The 20781-nt window shown below is 42.9% G+C and overlaps 1 protein-coding gene across 8 annotated transcripts in view; it reads right to left on the reverse strand.

Moving 5' to 3' along the window:
• Positions 1 to 20781, reverse strand: part of kn (EBF transcription factor knot) — a 528425-nt gene that overhangs the window by 475479 nt on the left and 32165 nt on the right. The window contains exon 1 of one of the 8 annotated variants that reach the window (XM_071675842.1): positions 9398 to 9672. The exons of the other annotated variants lie outside the window; for them this stretch is intronic. Within the exon in view, the coding sequence (XP_071531943.1) occupies positions 9398 to 9402 (5 nt within the window). The 5' untranslated portion in view covers positions 9403 to 9672. Of the gene's footprint in view, positions 1 to 9397; positions 9673 to 20781 lie in introns of those variants that run through there. 8 annotated transcript variants of the gene reach the window in all.

Here is a 20781-nt window from a genome sequence, read left to right on the forward strand (position 1 = left end):
TAGTGGAAAGATTTGAGGGAGTGAAGGAGAATAGAAGAAAGTAGAGAGAGATGAGAGAAGTGAAGAGAGGAGAAAGGAATGGGGTGAGGGTCGGATAGGAAACGGAGGGAGAGAATGAGGAAGAGGAGGGAGTAGAGAAGAGAAGGAGGGAGTGGGGGAGAGGAACATGTGGAAGAGCAGAGGAGGGAGTGGAAAGAGGAGGAGCAGAAGGGACAGCTAGGCACGAAAATGTAAAGGGGAACAGGGCTTAGAGGGAGAGGGGTGAGGGAGCTGAGCGAGAAAACTGAACGATGGGCCGAGAAAATGAAGAGAACGAAGAGAGAGTTAGCAAAGAAAAATGGTTGATATGAGGAAGGGCGCAAGAACAGGGAGGATGAAGCAAAGAAAATGGGGTTTATGAAGAAGAGAAGGTGGTTGAAGACGATTAGAAAAAATGGGAATGAAGGAAGAAAGACGAGGGGGATAAATGAGAGGAAAGAAGTCTAATCTAGAAAGTGCAGTGAGGGAATGATGAAAGGAGAGAGAGAGTGTGAGAGGGAGAGAGTTGAAGAGGACAAGGGTTGCTGACGGGATGATAGACAAAGGCAAGAGGGAGATTATGGAGGTATCGAAGGACGTGGACGAGACGGGACGGCAGAGAACACTGGGAAAGATATATCACTGCACAAAAATATGTCGTAATAACCTTAAGGAATGACAGAAACTTACAATATTCTTCGACACTGTTCTCAAGATGGAAATGGCTAGATGGCTATGGTCAACACGTGTCACAATAATACAGGTGAATAATATCAACACATGAGATCTTCATGGACATTATGCTGCACTGTTAAGCTTCTTTTGGATCAATGATAACTTCTACATAGAGATAAAGTGAGTAGTCACACTCAAGAAATAGGTATATCATCCAATGGAAAGACTATATTGGTAAAGTAAGATCATGACTGCATGTGAAAGAAAGGATCTCCCTGCAGCACTGCTGTGGTTCTTCATGACCTACTCTGATACAGTAACTTGACCTACAACACGAACACTGGTCACTTTAGGTCTGCCTGGAGCCAGGGTTAGCTGGCTGACATCCATATTTAAATGGACCCCTCGACTCTCCTAACTTAATATGACGCCAGTTATATCAGCAGCTTCTATTAGTTTATCCAAGTTACAGATGGTTAGGGTGGCCAGGGTGTTAGGGCCAGTCTGTAGGAGAAGCCCTTGGAATATGTTCGATGTTATATTGATAAATATTGGCAGAAGTACTGAAGCTTCGCCAGCAGTCACCTGCGGACCGTGACCCACCTAAGCTACTGCTGCTCCCACCTGTTGACAGGACCAACCTGCCATGTTCGTGTCGTCCTCAAGTATTTCAGGTTAGATCGTATATTTCCCCGTCAACTGAACAACACTTTTTATTGCACTCCTCTCGCTCTTCCTCCTCCCTCACCCTAAAAATGTATACGTTCAATTTCGTCCATAAAAATGAAACACAACAATCAACTTTATATTATGAGTGTAGCCCAAACATTTTAAGTAAATGCGAAACCCAGAAACATACACAAGTTACATGAATTATCTATTTTCAAAGCTCATTACTATGGCGCTCACTGCGAGACGATCAAAATTCATTTTCATATAAAGAGGATGCTTAAAACTTAAGCGTAGGAGGACAGGAGGAGAGACGAGGCACAAACACACAAGCCTTGTAAAATAGGCGTTAACATGAGATCCAAATCATCTGTCTCGCATCAGTGGACGTCGCAAAACGAGCTGAATTCTCCAGGTGAAAGATAGAACAACAACATGCTAGCGTAAAGGAAAAGGGTGGTTGAAAAAGCGTGATCCCAGGATTATTATTGAGACAGAAGGCTTTTGATTCTCCTCTAGTTAATAGAGAGGTCGAGGATAAGCAACCGCAGATGCGTGAGTAGTATTCCCTTGTATACGGAAATATCTGTTCACACCTACGCAACACCAGAGGTTTTGGGAAGTAGATCTTGTGATGTTTTAATGTGGGGTAGTCAGGAGAAAGTGGAAGATATGGTTACATCCAAGGAACGTTTCTGGTTTTGTTCTCGATACAAATGTAGGAAGTGAGTTAATATCAAAGTATGATATCAGAATTACTCATACATCAACTTTGACAAAGTTTTGCTTTAGTCCAGTCTGAGTTATGGGAGATGACATTGAGATAAAAGATATTGACATGAAAACTGTCTTATCTTCATTAACTTCATTCCTAATACCACAATGTGAATGATATGCATGCACTTCCCGAAACCACTTATATACATCCTCAACCAATATCCAGTTGTTCAAGCACTCGCACACATTCTCAACCCACGTCCAGCTGCTAATGCACTCATACACGTCCTCAACCCATGGCCTGGTGTAAATGCACTCATACGTCCTCAGCCCATGGCCTGGTGTAAATGCACTCATATACGTCCTCAGCCCATGGCCTGATGTTAAAGCACTCGTGTACATCCTTAACCCAATTCTAGGTGTTCGAGAACTCGTATACATCCTCAAACCCATGTCCAATGCCCAGGAGTTAAATTACTCATTTATCTTATTTTCATTATACTTTGTCGCTGTCTCCCGCGTTAGCGAGGTAGCGCAAGGAAACAGATGAAAGAATGGCCTAACCCACCCACATACACATGTATATACATACACGTCCACACATAGCACACATACATGCCTATACATCTCAACGTATACACATAAATACACACACAGACATATACAAATATACACATGTACATAATTCATACTATCTGCCCTTATTAATTTCCGCCGCCACCCCGCCACACATGAAATGACAACCCCCTTCCCCCGCATGTGCGCGAGGTAGCGCTGGGAAAATACAACAAAGGCCACATTCGTTCACACTCAGTCTCTAGCTGTCATGTATAATGCATCGAAAACACAGCTCCCTTTCCACATCCAGGCCCAACAGAACTTTCCATGGTTTACCCCAGACGCTTCACATGTCCTGGTTCAATCCATTGACAGCACGTCGACCCCGGTATACCACATCGTTCCAATTCACTCTATTCCTTGCACGCCCGATCACTTAAAATCTTTTTCACTCCATCTTTCCACCTCCAATTTGGTCTCCCACTTCTCCTCGTTCCCTCCACTTCTGACACATATATCCTCTTCGTCAATCTTTCCTCACTCATTCTCTCCATATATATCATTAACCCACGTCTAGGCGTCAAAGCCCTCCTGTACATCCTCAAACTATGTCCAGGTGTTCAAATGAAACAATAAACATTTCCACCCGTATAACGATGCTTCTTACTTAACACTTTGCACACTACGTGGATTCATCAAGCGAGACCAACGCGTCCGTTAACACCGCTACCGTAAACAAAGGGTTAACATAACACACGTTCCCCAGTCATTCCTCTAACCTATCCCTCTGCCTACCTCTTCCGCGACCTACCTCTCCTCCTTGTCCATTCAGATGTACAACCTTACAATCGTCTGCTATATCTTCTCTTCAGCCAAACTATCCTAAATGACTTTCTTCCAGATACCTTCCTAATAACTTCTTCACTGCACATGTCTTCACTCTTTCCATCCTCCACAATCCAGGCTATAGTAACGAAGTCACCCACCTATACTGCTATTATTTCTTATCTTTGAGAGACTAAAACAGATTATAAATACCAGGGAATAATGTTTGGAAGGGCGTTGTCCGAGGCCTAGGAATAGAGGGGTTTTGGAGTAATAGTCAGTAACGTGAATAGCTACCGTGCTAAGAGCAATGCTAGGATTCGTTGCAGTAATAATCTTTCATTGTGGAGTGTGAGTCACTACACTGACCTCTAAGAATTCGCTACTCAGACCATGTGCTGATATTTGATACACGCTTCAGTTTGAACCTTTAGGTGGTAAATATGTACCTGGCTTAGACCTTGAGAATAGCGTTTACTTGCCTGTGCCGTCTCAGCTAACATAACATAAAATAATCTATTCCCTTAACAAAGCAAAGACTCTTTGGTGGCTTAATACTAGTCTTAAGATACTCTAAGTAAAGATAACATCGACAAAGATTATAAAGATACAATGTTCGAGATACACAGGGTTCCTGTCTGTAGACGAGACGGTGAGCTAATATTAGCTCAAGATGAGAAAAGTCACATAGATGTCGTCTTAAGACAATGAAAACTAGGGTAGTGTGGATGCTAAATTTAAAGAAGTCAAAGTAGACTCTCACGAAGCAGAATGAACGAATATGTTATTTCCATTCTGTAGGTTATTATTGATCAGACGGGAAAAAAAAGTGACTACTTCAATGGGTAAGTAATTTCATTGCAAGCCATTGAGTGGAATTTGCAATAAAGCGAGTGGAATATCTGGATTAATTCCTACAAACGTTGGCAATACAAGCGTAAATGTTATGCTGTGTTTCCGTCTCTCTGGTGTGACCACACCTCCCTCGATCACGCAGTGCATTTCCAGGCACGTGTTTATATGATGGATGTATACTGTCAGGCAGGTACACAGAGGAGGCTGACAGAAATGATCCCAAGCATTAGACAATCTTTCCTCTGAGGAAGTCATGAAGGACACAGAGCTTGCATTCACTAGAAAAGTACAGAGTAAATGTGTGATATGATCGAGAAGTACAAGGGGATGAAAGGGCTTGATAAAGATATCAAGCATATTCAATCAAGAAAAAAGTCGTAATAAGGAACTCACTGAAGAATCAGGAATTTAAGAATTCATTACGATATACCTTGATAGAACTTATTTGTTTTGGACATACTCCAAGACGTATTTGTTCCCGTACATAAAACAGTTCAGTATATGAAAAACCAAACTAAATTAACCCATAAAGGTTAATCTACATAATTTAGTCTACAGTTAACCAACAGATTATATAAAAAATGAAAGTGTATGTGGTCGTCGAATAATCGTTAATGCCTGAAGATGTTTAAAAGATTTCTCTGTTGTTAAGAACATAAGAAGTGAGGACACTGCAAGAGGTCGATTGGCCCGTGCTAGGCAGGTCCTGACCCTGTCCACCCTACAACCAACTGCCTGAACCCATAAACACATCCAACCTTCGTTTAAAGCTACCTAAAGACCCAGCTTCCACTACTCTACTTGGCAGCTTGTTCCATAAATCTACTACCCTGTTCCCGAACCAATATTTACCCACAGCCGACCTGAATCTATTTTTTTCTCATTTAAATCCATTATTTCTTGTCCTATCCGGTGGCGTCATTCTAAGAACTTTATTCATGTTACCTTTATCAATGCCCTTTATCAATGCTCTTCACCTACTAAAGACTTCAATCATGTCCCCTCTAGCCCCCTTCTCTTAAGTGAGCGTAAATTCAGTCTTTTTAACCTTTGTTCAAAGAGTCTTCTAATTCCAGGGATCATTTTTGTTATTCGCCTTTGTACTCTACTAAACAATCTATATCAACTGCATAGTGTGGAGCCCAAAACTGTACCGCATAATCCAAATGTGGTCGCACCAACGCAAGATAAAGTTGTAATAATACTCTAGGAGTTTCATTGCTAATTGTCCTACTAATGAACCCTAACATCCTATTAGCACTTATTGGTTGTTGGGTAGATGCTGAAGTTGATAGCCTTAATAACCCTGGCAGATAACAGCTGTACCTGAAGCCCAACCAACCAACCTGAACTTAACCCCTTCACGACTGAGTTACGATCCTTGCGTGTGATAGATGAACTTTGACCTTAGCATTAAGGGTTCGATGAGAGGTCAGGCCACCATGCTTAAGGTGATAGAAAACGAGATGTACACAGTAAACACTATTGTTTGGCGCAAAGATTCGGGTGAACGGATTCTTCACACAGATATTAATCAATGTTTAGAACCAACGATGAACAAATATTAGAGGGCAACATAGGGAGTTACATGGCTTACTGTAGTAATGTTGGTCAGTTAGAACAAGGAGGAACTGTTAGAACAAGGAAGACTTGTGGTTTACTAGATTATGGCACTTACTACTTACATTTAACAAACACACACACACACACACACACACACACACACACACATATATACATATATATATATATATATATATATATATATATATATATATATATATATATATATATATATATATATATATATATATATTTTATCCTTGGGGATAGGGGAGAAAGAATACTTTCCACGTATTCCCTGCGTGTCGTAGAAGGCGACTAAAAGGGGAGGGAGCGGGTGGCTGGAAATCCTCCCCTCTCGTTTTTTTTTTTCCTAATTTTCCAAAAGAAGGAACAGAGAAGGGGGCCAGGTGAGGATATTCCCCTCTAAGGCCCAGTCCTCTGTTCTTAACGCTACCTTAGTAATGCGGGAAATGGCTAATAGTTTGAAATATATATATATATATATATATATATATATATATATATATATATATATATATATATATATATATATATATATATATATATAATATATATATATATATATATATATATATATATATATATTCCTATGAGTCCACGAGGAAAATGAAACACGAAAAGTTCCCAAGTGCACTTTCGTGTAATAATCACATCATCAGGGAAGACACAAGAGAGAAATATAACAGTCAGTTGATATACATCGAAGAGACGAAGCTAGGACGCCATTTGGTAAACATGTGATTGTCCAAAACATACAACGAGCGTTCATAAACTTGTCATTTTACAAATCTTATCTACAATAAAGTTATCTAATTTGTGTAGACCATCACTAATATTAAGATGATAATTCTTTGTGTATTTGATAATAGAAGATTCAAAGATATTCCTCTTGGTAATAGAGTTAGAGTTAACAACTGAGATGGTGTTACTCCAGTCAATACAATGATCATAGTTTTTAACATGATTAAACAAGGCATTTGATTCTTGTCTCGTTCTTATATTATATCTATGTTGCTTAAGTCTAACAGAAAGATTCTTACCAGTCTAACCAACACAAAATCTATCACAGTTTCCACAAGGCACTTTATAGATGCAACCAAGAGAATTTTCTGATGAATTCCTGATTAAGATATTCTTTATAGTATTATTGTTGCTAAAGGCAACATTTACATTAAAGGATTTAAGCAACATGGGAAGCAAAGTGAAATTATTATCAAAAGGGAAAAAGATTCTTGGTATCAATGGGAGGTTTGGGTTCAACTCTATAAAAATCTTTCCATGGTTTACCCTAGACGCTTTACATGCCCGAACCAATACATTGACAGCACGTCGACCCCGGTATACCACATCGTTCCAATTCACTTTATTCCTTGCACGCCTTTCACCCTCCTGCATGTCCAGGCCCCGATCACTCAGAATCTTTTTCACTCCATCTTTCCACCTCCAATTCTGGTCTCTCTCTTCTCCTCGTTCCCTCCACCTCTGACACATATATCCTCTTTGTCAATCTTTCCTCACTCATTCTCTCCATGTGACCAAACCATTTCAAAACACCCTCTTCTGCTCTCTCAACCACACTCTTTTCATTACCACACATCTCTCTCATCCTTTCATTACTTACTCGATCAAACCACCTCACACCACATATAGTCCTTAAACATCTCATTTCCAGCACATCTACCCTCCTACGCACAACTCTATCTATAGCCCACGCCTCGCAACCATATAACATTGTTGGAACTGCTATTCCTTCACACACTCCCATTTTTGCTTTCCAAGATGACTTTCTCGACTTCACACATTTTTCAACGCTCCCAGAACTTTCGCCCCCTCCCCCACCCTATGATTCACTTCCGCTTCCATGGTTCCATCCGCTGCTAAATCAACTCCTAGATGTCTAACAGACTTCACTTTTCGAAGCTGAATACTGAGGTCCTTCTCTTACTTACCTCAACTTTACTTCGTATAATTCTATCAAATCATCTCGTGTTCCGAAGCTTTTCTCCTCATTTCTATGTGTGACAATGACATTATCATGCATCACCACGACCTACGAAATAATTTACGTGACATCTCATTCAAGCTTGAGGATGACTGTCGCAGTCTTGTCACAAAATATCTATTTTTCATAATACTCAACACATTTTGGCTCATTGTTTGCATTCAGTATCATTTTCTAAGCCTCTTCTTGTGCACAAACTTACGGGAACAAGTTATGAATACGACAACTAATCAGGAAAAAAAGATATTCTTTCAGAGTACGAGGAAAGCAAATCTGAATACCTGTGGCGTTGATGATCAGAGAGAAGGATCAACACTCACTATCTGTGACAGTGATGATCAGAAGGAAGGATTAACACTCACTACCTGTGACAGTGATGATCAGAAGGAAGGATCAACAATCACTACCTGTGACACTGATGATCAGAAGGCAGGATTAACACTCACTACCTGTGGCGTTGATGATCAGAAGGAAGGATGAACACTCACTACTTGTGACAGTGATAATCAAAAGGAAAGATCAACACTCACGACTTGTGACAGTGATAATCAAAAGGAAGGATCAACACTCACGACTTGTGAGAGTGATAATCAAAAGGAAAGATCAACACTCACGGCTTGTGACAGTGATAATCAAAAGGAAGGATCGACACTCACTACCTGTGGCGTTGGTGATCAGAGGGAAGGATCAACACTCACTACCTGTGGCACTGATGATCAGAAGGAAGGATCAACACTCACTACCTTTGGCGTTGGTGATCAGAAGGATCAACACTCGCTACCTGTGGCGTTGGTGATCAGAGGGAAGGATCAACACTCACTACCTCTGGCGCTGATGATCAGAAGGAAGGATCAACACTCACTACCTGTGGCGTTGGTGTTCAGAGGGAATTATCAACACTCACTACCTTTGGCGTTGGTGATCAGTGGGAAGGAGCAACACTCACTACCTGTGGCGTTGGTGATCAGAGGGAAGGATCAACACTCACTACCTTTGGCGTTGGTGATCAATGGGAAGGATCAACACTCACTACCTTTGGCGTTGGTGATCAGAGGGAAGGATCAACACTCACTACCTTTGGCGTTGATGATCAGAAGGAAAGATCAACACTCACTACCTGTGGCGTTGATGATCAGAAGGAAGGATGAACCCTCACTACCTGTGACATTGATGATCAGAAGGAAGGATCAACACTCACTACCTGTGACATTGATGATCAGAAGGCAGGATGAACACTCACTACCTGTGGCGTTGGTGATCAAGGGAAGGATCAACACTCACTATCTGTGACAGTGATGATCAGAAGGAAGGACCAACACTCACCACCTGTGGCGTTGGAGATCAGAAGGAAGGATCAACACTCACTACCTGTGGCGTTGATGATCAGAAGGAAGGATCAACACTCACTGCCTGTGACAGTGATGTTCAGAGGGATGGATCAACACTCATTACCTGTGGCATTGATGATCAGAAGGAAGGATCAACACTCACTACATTATGATGGCTTGCTAAAGCTGGACCACGGCAGAAGAATCCTCGCTAAACAATTGACTCGCACCACACAGATCACTGAATTCACTGTCAGGTTATCATAAAGAGGCTCAGGAATCACTGCTGTTATCACTGACAGGATTACACAGACACTGACCCACACACAAAACACACGCCCGTCGCACGTGCAACAAGGTTAAGCACAACTGGTCTCCATTAACCTCTAGCTTTTGACCTCGCCTCACTATCTGACCTTAGCTCCCCCCAACCACACACCCTAGGTACATGACCTGCCCCGCCCTATCTACCTGACCGCTCATCACACGGTGAGCCAAGGATGCTACCCACCACATGCTCACTGTGTGTGTGTGTGTGTGTGTGTGTGTTGTTGCCGAAACTGTAGCCCAGAAATCTTAACTCTTAAAAGTCGAGTATCAATCGTTGATGTCACTAGTTTATGGTTTCCCGACAGTAATTCCTAAGCGCATTAACACACTTCACACTCGGGCTTCGGTACACCAGCGTCACACTCGAGTGCATTAATACACTCCACACATCACACGAGTCTACGCTCACATTAATACATTTTCTCCTCGTCTTTTGTTGACAAGAATTTCGCGCCAGAATGATCAGATGATCATTTTGGCGCGAAATAATCAATGAGGATTTTGTCGTGAGAGAATTAATACAGCTTTGGTTTGGGAATGGTTACAGAAACCCGTACTGGAGGTAACATTGATAATATCATCATTCGATCAGGAATAGTAGTCATTCTAGCAGGATCAAACTAATTATATTTTCTGTTGGAGAGAAAAAGAATATATAGTAAAGAACTGAGAGCCCGTTTTCTTTCTCAATCAATGAGAAATTTAACACCGTTTGGGAGGACTGCAGTGTGACAGAATGAGGCCATCCATCGAACGCAGCTGAACAGAATGTAGTTATAATGAACACGAGATAAACACAACCTCAAGTGAACACGATGACAGAATCCAGAAGTGAACAGAGCAATGCTTGAAGCTGCATAAGTTGAACATGACCCTGATGGAACATAGTCTGACACGAGATGCACATCATCAACATGAAAATGGAGAACACGAAGCCAAGCTATACAGGTGAGGTAGGTCAGGGATGAAGCTGAGCTGGGCCAACATGAGGTAATAAGACTAAAGAAACAAGACAACGTCACGTGAATATGTTATGACGCAACATATGTCGTAGAAGAAGACACCAGTTGATGATTCATATGGCCACAAAGTAGACAGGATTAGAATGTGAACGGTCAGTAAAATACTAGATGAGGGGAGTTGATTGAAACAAGGGATGAGGATGACTGACACGACCTATGGTGAGGTGAGGCACGGAAGACACACTGGTTGATGAACACAAAAGAAGCATTAGACTGCTTCCACGCCGGGGGGCGATCAGGACCTCGGGTGAATAAGGTACACAATGATTCAGAGAGAGAGAGAGAGAGAGAGAGAGAGAGAGAGAGAGAGAGAGAGAGAGAGAGAGAGAGAGAGAGAGAGAGAGAGAGAGAGAGAGAGAGAGAGAGAGAAGCATCCTCCCCAGCACCGGCTGGACTCTGGGATCAGCCCAACACACCACAAAGGGGGGGAAGGGCCCCCTCGGTCATCAGAGTCAGCAAGGAACGCGACCACCTCATGCGACGCCCCCCGCCCCTACAAATTCCTATACAACGCTTAAGACCCACTTAACCCGAGGCTCCCGATACCCAGTTTGGTTTACCCTGATGGTATGCCCACTCCTCCCTTCACCCACCGGCCACACCCCCTCCTCCTCATTCTCCTCCTCCCCCTCACCCTCCCCACCCCGCAAGACGCACCCCAGCAAACCTTCTTTAAGCATAAACTTTCATTTGTCAGCTGAGGGCGCTCCTGTCTCCGGTGAAGGCCAAGGAAGATTGACCATCATGAACACTTATCCTAAGAGCGGTTTTCTCTCTGGGCCACCGTGGGGGTGTGGGTGGGTGGTGGGTGAAAGGTGTTTGCTGGAGGGTTGGGTGGGTGTGGGTGTGGGGGTGGTGGGGGGGGATGATGATTCACTGTTTTAGGTAAAATAACAAATCCACTCGCTTGATCTGTTCATCTTTGTGTTGCATTCCTGAAAATTGACTTATATGCCACTGGCCATTCATTACCTTTCCTGTGGGAATTAGCTGCTTAACAACCAGACTGTAATTTTTGCTGTTCGCAGAACAATAGAGGAAAACAGCTAACGAATGATAGATGTTAGTTAGAATGTAGCATAAAACAGTGTGTGTGACCTGCACTTGATATATACATATATTTGGTGTCTAAAAAGCATGATGATTATCTATATTTCTCTTGAAAAAAATGTTCATTCTACTCCTGCCACAAGTTTCTGTTCTCTTCCAGAATCACACACGGCTTCGTTAGGACCCACAGGTCGGCTGCTGTCTAACTTCAGATGTACTCAAGTCTCCAGCCCTACCTCGGCCACTAACACCACACTCTGGTGTTGGCATGGACGTGGTAACTGTACTCAGTACACAACATCCAGTGCATAAAGATTCATTGAGACGTCTAACAGGATAACTACCACACAATGATGCTGACTGACTCACGTAGATTATGATCGCTGTACCACACAAATGTAATGATCACTTCCGCACAAACATAATGATCACTACTACAGAAAGTTGATGATTAATTCACATCGATATGATCACTGCTACATAAGGATAATGATCACTCCACTACACACGGGTAATGAACGCTGTACCACACAATTATGATGATCACTGTACGAAGGTAAATGATCACTACAACACAAAGATAATGATTACTGTACCACACAAAGATAATGATTACTGTACCACACAAAGATAATGATTACTGTACCACACAAAGATAATGATTACTGTACCACACAAAGATAATGATTACTGTACCGCATAAAGATAATTATTATTGTACCACACAAAGATAATGATTACTCTACCACACAAAGATAATGATTACTTTACCACATAAAGATAATGATTACTGTACCACACAAAGATAGTGCACACTGTACCACGCAATCCCTGATTTTACAAATTCTCTCGGAGTCAAACAACGGAGTATGGAATGTTGTAGGATGGCCCAAGGTGGGCTGGCGGGTGGGTACTGCAGACCCACCACATACCGCGGCCGGACTGCCCAGCGGCAGCCTATCCAGTGGATCTGATTCTGCCGGATGAGTCACCTGCTGAATTATCGTTGCCATTTATGAAATTATATATTTCTGAACCGATGTTAGAAGCCAGTCTGAGTAGGATGTTACCCCGTCATATTTCCTATGGTAAATATTGTTAAGATAATTTGATAGGTAGTTATTGACCTTCCTTACGCCACTACTTGAAGGAAAAAGTTGTCGCAGTTCTACGAGATTCCTACAGTCGTCTCTTCTGGTGTGCAAGACGGGACTGTGTCTCTTGTAGTGCAAGGAGGGACTGTGTCTCTTGTAGTGCAAGATGGGACTGTGTCTCTTGTAGTGCAAGATGGGACTGTGTCTTGTAGTGCAAGGAGGGACTGTGTCTTGTAGTGCAAGATGGGACTGTGTCTCTTGTAGTGCAAGGAGGGACTGTGTCTCTTGTAGTGCAAGATGGGACTGTGTCTCTTGTAGTGCAAGATGGGACTGTGTCTCTTGTAGTGCAAGATGGGACTGTGTCTTGTAGTTCAAGGAGGGACTGTGTCTTGTAGTGCAAGATGGGACTGTGTCTCTTGTAGTGCAAGGAGGGACTGTGTCTCTTGTAGTGCAAGGAGGGACTGTGTCTCTTGTAGTGCAAGGAGGGACTGTGTCTCTTGTAGTGCAAGGAGGGACTGTGTCTCTTGTAGTGCAAGGAGGGACTGTGTTTTGTAAAATTATCTTTCTCTATGATGCGAGGAGTCCAGCGGAATTCGTCGCATCTTGGAACAAGGCCTTTATTTTTTCCGAACTTCCGACGAAAGAAGCATAGGAAAGTCGATGATTGCAATACATTTATCCTATTGGTGAAGGCGATTTATTAGTTAATCTAAAAACGAAACAAAAAAAAAAGAGGAAGGCTTTGATACAGGTTGAAACAGTGAAGCAAATCATCCTTCCCTCACGTGCCTAATTCTTCCACTCACCACGACCCAACCATGGGGCTTCTTCCTTCGGTTTCCCCCTCCGCTACTCACACAGAGAGAACCTCGAGAAAGTGCCATTAACTCACTTACACTAAGGTTTCAACACTGGCGAGTGTCACGCCTAAAATCTGATCCCTTTATTCACGTTTGTTTTCGCAGGACATGTAAGGTACTGCATTGTCTAATAAATCAATGAACGAGCAGTCTGGGTGCTGAACAGCCATCTTCCCTCGAATGATACAAATTTCTGAGTCTGGTCAAGCGTTGTTTGACGGCAGGCATGCGCAATAATGCCACGGGTGCATCAGGTACATACAACCTCTGAGATCACCAATGAGCATCCTCAACCCATCATGGCCAGTGTGTTGAAGTGAAATAAGGAATTCCACATTTGTATAAGGAACTCTTACTTTTCCAATCTGCGCAAACAGTACATTTTCTTACACCTACAGCTATATCTAACCTATATATATATATATATATATATATATATATATATATATATATATATATATATATATATATATATATATATATATATATATATATATATATATATATATATATATATATATATATATTCTTGACCAACTTATCATCAGCCACAATATGTTTTCAGTGGCCGTAATACCTTAAGAAACTTTCACCCACATGGTTTTCTGATGATTTCTTCACACAATATATCTTTGACCCGTAATCCCAACTTGGAACCACCCATCTTGCCTGCTCTTACTGTTGGCCTTTCCTGAGCTGTAATAGATATGGGTTTCACGTTCATACATCACCGATGGGGACAGACACCACTTCATGTTCACTCCACAATTATTTCCTTCTTCTCCTCATTAAACAGAGCTTTCAGTGTTTATCTGTCTTGTTTCTCTCTTGCGTGACACTAAACTACAACTTTCCCCTCTAACATCTTCACTGAACACTGCTCCACAAACATCTTAATTACAGCATCCAGTTCCTTCCTATACACTGGCCTGGCGTCACTTTCATACACCGACCCACTTTTCTCTTTACATATATTCACATCCAGTATCCTCCTCTTACCTCACTTTCATCTCTGGAGTCTTCATAGAATTACTTCTTCGCTCTAGTGTTGTCTAAATGCGAAAAACTACTAATGTGGGAAACAATACGACACCAGCAACAGACACGTACTTTGAGTTATGGCCCACAGAAATGTTACTGACACGAGCTAGACTGATACGGGCAACAGCTTACTCGCACAGACGACGGTGCTGGATGTTATTACAACTTTCCTTTGAATTTTAAGTATCAACTTGTTGTACATCATAACACATATTAAGTATCCAATTATTGCATATCATAACATATTTTAAGTATCCACTTATGGTATATCATAACATATTTTATGGATTTCGATGTTTGGGACGTATAAAGTTGCATAAGTAAATACTGTAAAGGTTACTTCAGTGTATCACACACAACCAGAAATAATGATGATGTTCACTGTACCAGGACTACAGAACTACACACAGTAGTTGTTCACTGTAATCATACGTCAGACAACTACTGCAAGAAGAGACTTGTTGATGTGGTTTTCCTGATGGTGGAGGCAGCGACCGCCGACGTAACGAATTAATCCCACAAACAACTTTTAATGACGAACACAAACCATGAACAATTAATCACACAACCCTAAGTTTTACGAGACTAAAATATAGCGTTATGTATTATTCAATAAAATACACATAATAACCCGAGTAAATTACTCTGACCCATGATGGCGTAAAAAGTTAATCTTGGCTCCTCCAATTTCTCCAAAATTTATCAGTCTAGAAGCCGAGGTTGGATAAGTCTTGCCAACGCCAGCAGCTGCCATCAGCGGCTCCTCTAGAACATTTACAAATCCTGTCGACTATTCAAGATGGCTCTGTCTCATGGTATCGTCTGGTCTTCCGTGTTTTCTTTTTTCTTTTTTTGCCGAGACGACGCAGGACAGCTGAATGCCATAATCATGGTTATTTACTTAACTCTCTCTCTCTCTCTCTCTCTCTCTCTCTCTCTCTCTCTCTCTCTCTCTCTCTCTCTCTTTCTCTCTCTCTCTCTCTCTCTCTCTCTCTCTCTCTCTCTCTATATATATATATATATATATATATATATACTCTAACCTAGGCCAGGTACCCATTCTACCGTCAAAACCCCACCGGTAAGGGAGGATGAACATTTAACTATGTCGCAAACAGGATTCGAACCTATGCCCTCTACCCCGGACGGTCTGTGAACACGTCTAATGGATACATAGAATTGGAAGAAAAAAAAAGCATAGCGTCCGGTGCGCCATAGTGCATGACAAGTCACAGAGTCTGACCCGGACGACGCTGCCGAGGATTGTTTGTGATGACAGTTTTGTTGTGCTGCTGAGTCGTCTCATTCGCATTACGACGTACCGAGAGTGTCTTACGCTTCCCTAAACATCACCGGCTGCTTGAAGGTCACTACATTTAGACGAATAAGTTAAAAAAAATAGTGAGTAGAATTACGTTAAAGCGAATTGAAAAGATTGTCAATATACGTAAGAAGTTCAGTATAATTTCGAAGCTTCGGAACCATCACGATCAAGTCTCTCATCCTGGATCCAGTAAACGTAACAGTGACGAGCAAGATTAGCTTACAAGAGGAGAAGCTAAAGCATTGATCCATATTTCCCACCTTCGTGTCTAGTTAGGCCAAGAGAGTATAGGCCAGTACAGTAGCCTGATTGTTGACATTATTTACGATCCTGTATCTCCACACGGAGTGTAAACAATCCTTCACTCGCCTCCACACCATGGCACGTCCTCCCTACGACTTCCTTCAATTCTTCTTACACGGATTAAGTTTTACACACAGACCCCTCACTACACCATATACAAAAATCCTAGTCCTCCCTGCACAGTCCCTCACTCCTCCCTACACAGTCCCTCATCCCTCTTTACACTGTCCATTACCCCCCCCCCCTACACCATCCCTCAGTCCTTCCTACACAATCCCTCATTCTCCCTACACAATCCCTCAGCCTTCCCTACACCATCCCTCAGTTCTCCCTACACAATCCCACCGTTGTGGGCGCCGCTGACAGTGACCGAGGATAAGAGGGGCGACACGCGTCTACACTTTAGTTACACTTACACCATAGATAAGACCACTCAAGGGGCAGCTTACAAAGAGGCTCACACGTCCCCTCGCTGCTGACGCCTGAGGGGACGAGGGGGAAGGTGTGAGAACAGAGATGGTGAAGGTGAGAGGAGGCAATGGTGAAGGTGGGAGGTAGGGGTAATGAAAATAAGATTAGGGGATGATGAAAGTGAGAGGCAGGGGTGATGAAAGTGAGATGTGGAGATGAAGAAGGCAGAGGCAGGGGTGATGAAGGCGAGAGGAGGGCATGATGAAGGTGAGGGGTAAGGGTGATGAAGGTGATAGGAGGGGATGGTGAAAGTAGGACATAGGCGTGACGAAGGTGACAGGAGGAGATGGTGAAGGTGAGAGGTAGGGGTGATGAAGGTTATAGGAGGGGATGGTGAAGGTGAGAGAGGTAGATGTCATAAAGGTGATATGAGGTGATGGTGAAGGTGAGAGGTAGAGGTGATGAAAGTGAGAGGAGGGAATGATTCAAGTGAGATGTAAGGGTGATGAACGTGATATGTGGGGATGGTGAAGGTAAGAGGGAGGGGTGATGAAGGTGATAGGGGGAATGGTGAAAGTGAGAGATAAGGGTGATGAAAGTGAAATGAGGGTATGGTGAAGGTGGGAGATAGGAGTGATGAAGAAGAGAAAAAGGATGGTGAAGGTGAGAAGAGGGGTTGGGTAAGATGAGAAAAGGGGTGGTTAAAGTGAAAGGAAAGAATGGTGAAAGGAGGTGGTGATGAAGGTGAGAAGAGAAGGTGAAGAGATGGTGAATGTGAGAAGAGTGGTTAGCGAAGGTGTGAGATGGCGAATGTGAGAAAAAGAGTTTATGAAGGTGAGGAGGGGATGGTGAAAGTGAGGGGATGAAGCGGTGATGGCGACATGATAGAGTGGTGGTGTGGTGAAGGTGAGAGGAGGGTGGGCAGTGAGAGTGAGGTAGATTATGTATGGGGGTATGAGAATAAGAAAGGGCATTATCCCGGAGAGAGAGAGAGAGAGAGAGAGAGAGAGAGAGAGAGAGAGAGAGAGAGAGAGAGAGAGAGAGAGAGAGAGAGAGAGAGAGAGAGAGAGAGAGAGAGAGAGAGAGAGAGAGAGAGAGAGAGAGAGAGAGAGAGAGGAGCCTGATAGATGTTTCTGGGTTTCGGAAAATATCTTTAGGAAGAAGGTAAGTGTAAGGCAAGGAGGCGGTGTAGGGCAAGGCGTAGTCAAGGAACAGGGAGCACTGTAGGGTAGGGAGCAGTGCAGGGCAAGGGAGAAATGTAGAGCAAGGCGCTGTGTAGGCCAAGGGTCAGTGTAAGGCGAAGGAGGCAGTCTAGGTTAAGGGGGCAGTTTAGGGCAGGAAGCAGGAATGCCAACATTAAATACCATGAAGGGAAGAGCAATGATGTAGCAGGGGCAAGAGTGTGCTAGATGGCCCACCCTGGGCGAGGCGGGCCGCGCGGTGGGCGTGGCCCGGGCTGCCTGGCCAAGACATACAGTAATTGGTCCCCTCATTTTCTCTCCCATAATGAGAGGCTGGCTGACCACCTCCTTAGTCCTGACGCTTACACACACACACACTCACACACACACACACACACACACACACACACACACACACACACACACACACACACATATGCACACACAGTACACAAGGATCAGAGACGCAGATATATACATTGGCAATCCCCCTCCTACCTCCACTACCTGCAGTTTCTTTCAAGAAGACTACATCAGAAGAATGTGTCTTGGGGGAGGGTTGGGAGGGGAGTGGGTGAGGTAGCAGATAAGGATTAAGGGTTGGGAGGGGGGGAAAGAGGAGGAGGGATGGGTAGAGAGGCGGGGTCACAAAGCGTTTAGCACAGTTGGCAGATCGTGAGTGAGGTCAGGCCAGGTCAAGGTCGGTCCAGATCATGTCAGCCTCTGACCTGAGATTACAGGCCGTTATTTTGCCTTAATCCTGATCCTATTTGTCATCCCAGACAATTACGGCATTAAAGTCTGCAACGTTTTCTATATTATCCAAAATCATATTCAGAATCTAAGGGAAACAAAAATAACCATAAAAACAAAATCAAAAGAATTAAAACATGTTTTCTGTTAAACACATAATATCCGATGAATCATCTTCCAAGTGCCATACGCGATAATTCACAGAGCATGATCGAGTATGGCACAGGTAAGACTGAAGTTGTGTGGTGGTGTTGGGATTCATAACTTTATGAATTGTTTGCACCGGATGAGGCGGATTGTATATATATAAAGAGAACAGGTGCTGAATGCCTTACGTAAGACTAACTATGGCAAGGCTGCTGCAGAGGATGGCATTGCGGTTGAATTAATCAAGAAATGGGGTTGACTGTGATGTTAATTGGTTGGTTAGGATTTTCGATGTCTGTATGGATCACGGTGAAGTGCTTGAGGAATGGTGTAATGCATGTATAGTGTTAATGTATGAAGGCGTGGGGGATAAAGATGAGCGTTCAAACTAAAGGGGTATATGTTTGTTGAGTATACCTAGTAAGTCGTGTGTGAGGGTATTGATTGACAGGATGAAGGCATGTACTGAGCATGTGAACGGGGAGGAGGAATGTGGTTATAGAAGTGAAGAGGATGAGTGGATCAGGTACTTCCTTTAAAGACTGAGTGAAATATTTAAAGAGACAGATGGATTTGTATGTGGCATTTGTGGATCTGGAGAAAACATATAACAGGGTTGATAAAGATGCCTTGTGGAATGTCTTAAGGAAAGCTGCTAGAGGCAGCGACAAGATTTTATCAAGGGTATAAGACATGTGTGTGAGTAGGAAGAGGAAAATGAATGGTTCCACGAGACGTTCGGTCTACAGCAAGAGTGGTTGACGTCACCATGGTTGATTAGGGAGGTAAATGTGAGAGTCTTGGAGAGAGGGGCGAGTATGTATGCAGTCTTTAGGGGATGAGAGGGACTGAGAAGTGTCATTTGTTGTTTGCTGATGATACAGTACTAGTGGCAGATCCGAGCGAGAGACTGCAGAAGCTGGTGAAAGTTTGTAAAAGGAGGAGGTTGAGGGTAAATATGAATAAAAGCAAGCTTATTAGGTTCAACAGGCTTGAGGGCTAGGTTGTATGGATAAACTTGGGTAAGTGAAGTGTTTTACATACGTAGGAGTGGACGTGGCAGTAAATGAAACCATGAAAACAGACGTGAGCCATAGATTGGGTGAGGAAGCGTATGTTCTGGAAACGCTGGAGAATGAGTGGAGAGATCCTTATCTGGTAGGACAAAAATGGCTATATAGTAGTCCCAACAATATCATATGGCTGCAAGGCATGGGCTGTGAGCAGTAGGATAGATAGATTTTAAAGTATTTATTGTCTAGATGTAGAGGTGGAGGTGTTGGAAATGAAATGTATAAGAACTATATGTGGTGTGAGGAGGTTTGATCGAATAAGTAATGAAAGGGTTAGAGGCGTGGTAATAAAAAGGGTGTCGTTGGGAGAGCTGAAGAGAGTGTGCAGATCTTATTTGAACATATGGAGAGAATGGGTGAGGAAAGATTGACAAAGAGGATAAGTATGTGTCAGAAGCCTAGGGAACAAGGAGAACCGGGAGACCAAATTATAGATGGGTGGGCCCTGAACTTGCAGGAGGGTGAAAGGAGTGGTGAGGGAGTTAGATACCACAGTGTTTCGAGACAGGAAAGGGCCTATAGAACGGTATGGGAGTGGGGTGTAGGAGTTGAGTCGGCTGCTGTTTGCAGATGGTGGAAAACTCGAGTGAGAAACTGCAGAAGTTGGCTTCTCAGCTTGGCAAAGCATGTGAAAGATAGAAGTTTAGGGTTAATGTAAACAAAAGTAAAGTTTTAAGGTTTAGCGGGAAGGCAAGACAAGTTTGAATGGAGGCAAGTATAGATTGCAGTGTGGGTACAACGCATCGACATAATAGGGTGAAGAGATAATGGATCTTGTGAGCAAATAAGAGAAGTTGAATGAAGTGATATTACACAGCCTATAACGACCATATACGCGTGGCAGTACAACTGAGGGCATCAAGAACAATGTCTTGGTCTTTACATCATCGGGAAAGAGGAAACACACTTATCAGGTCTATGATATTCAAAAAACATTAAGATACACGAGAGCCTTGTG

Source organism: Panulirus ornatus, chromosome 21 (assembly GCF_036320965.1).
Source record: "Panulirus ornatus isolate Po-2019 chromosome 21, ASM3632096v1, whole genome shotgun sequence".
NCBI classification, from domain to species: Eukaryota; Metazoa; Arthropoda; class Malacostraca; order Decapoda; family Palinuridae; genus Panulirus; species Panulirus ornatus.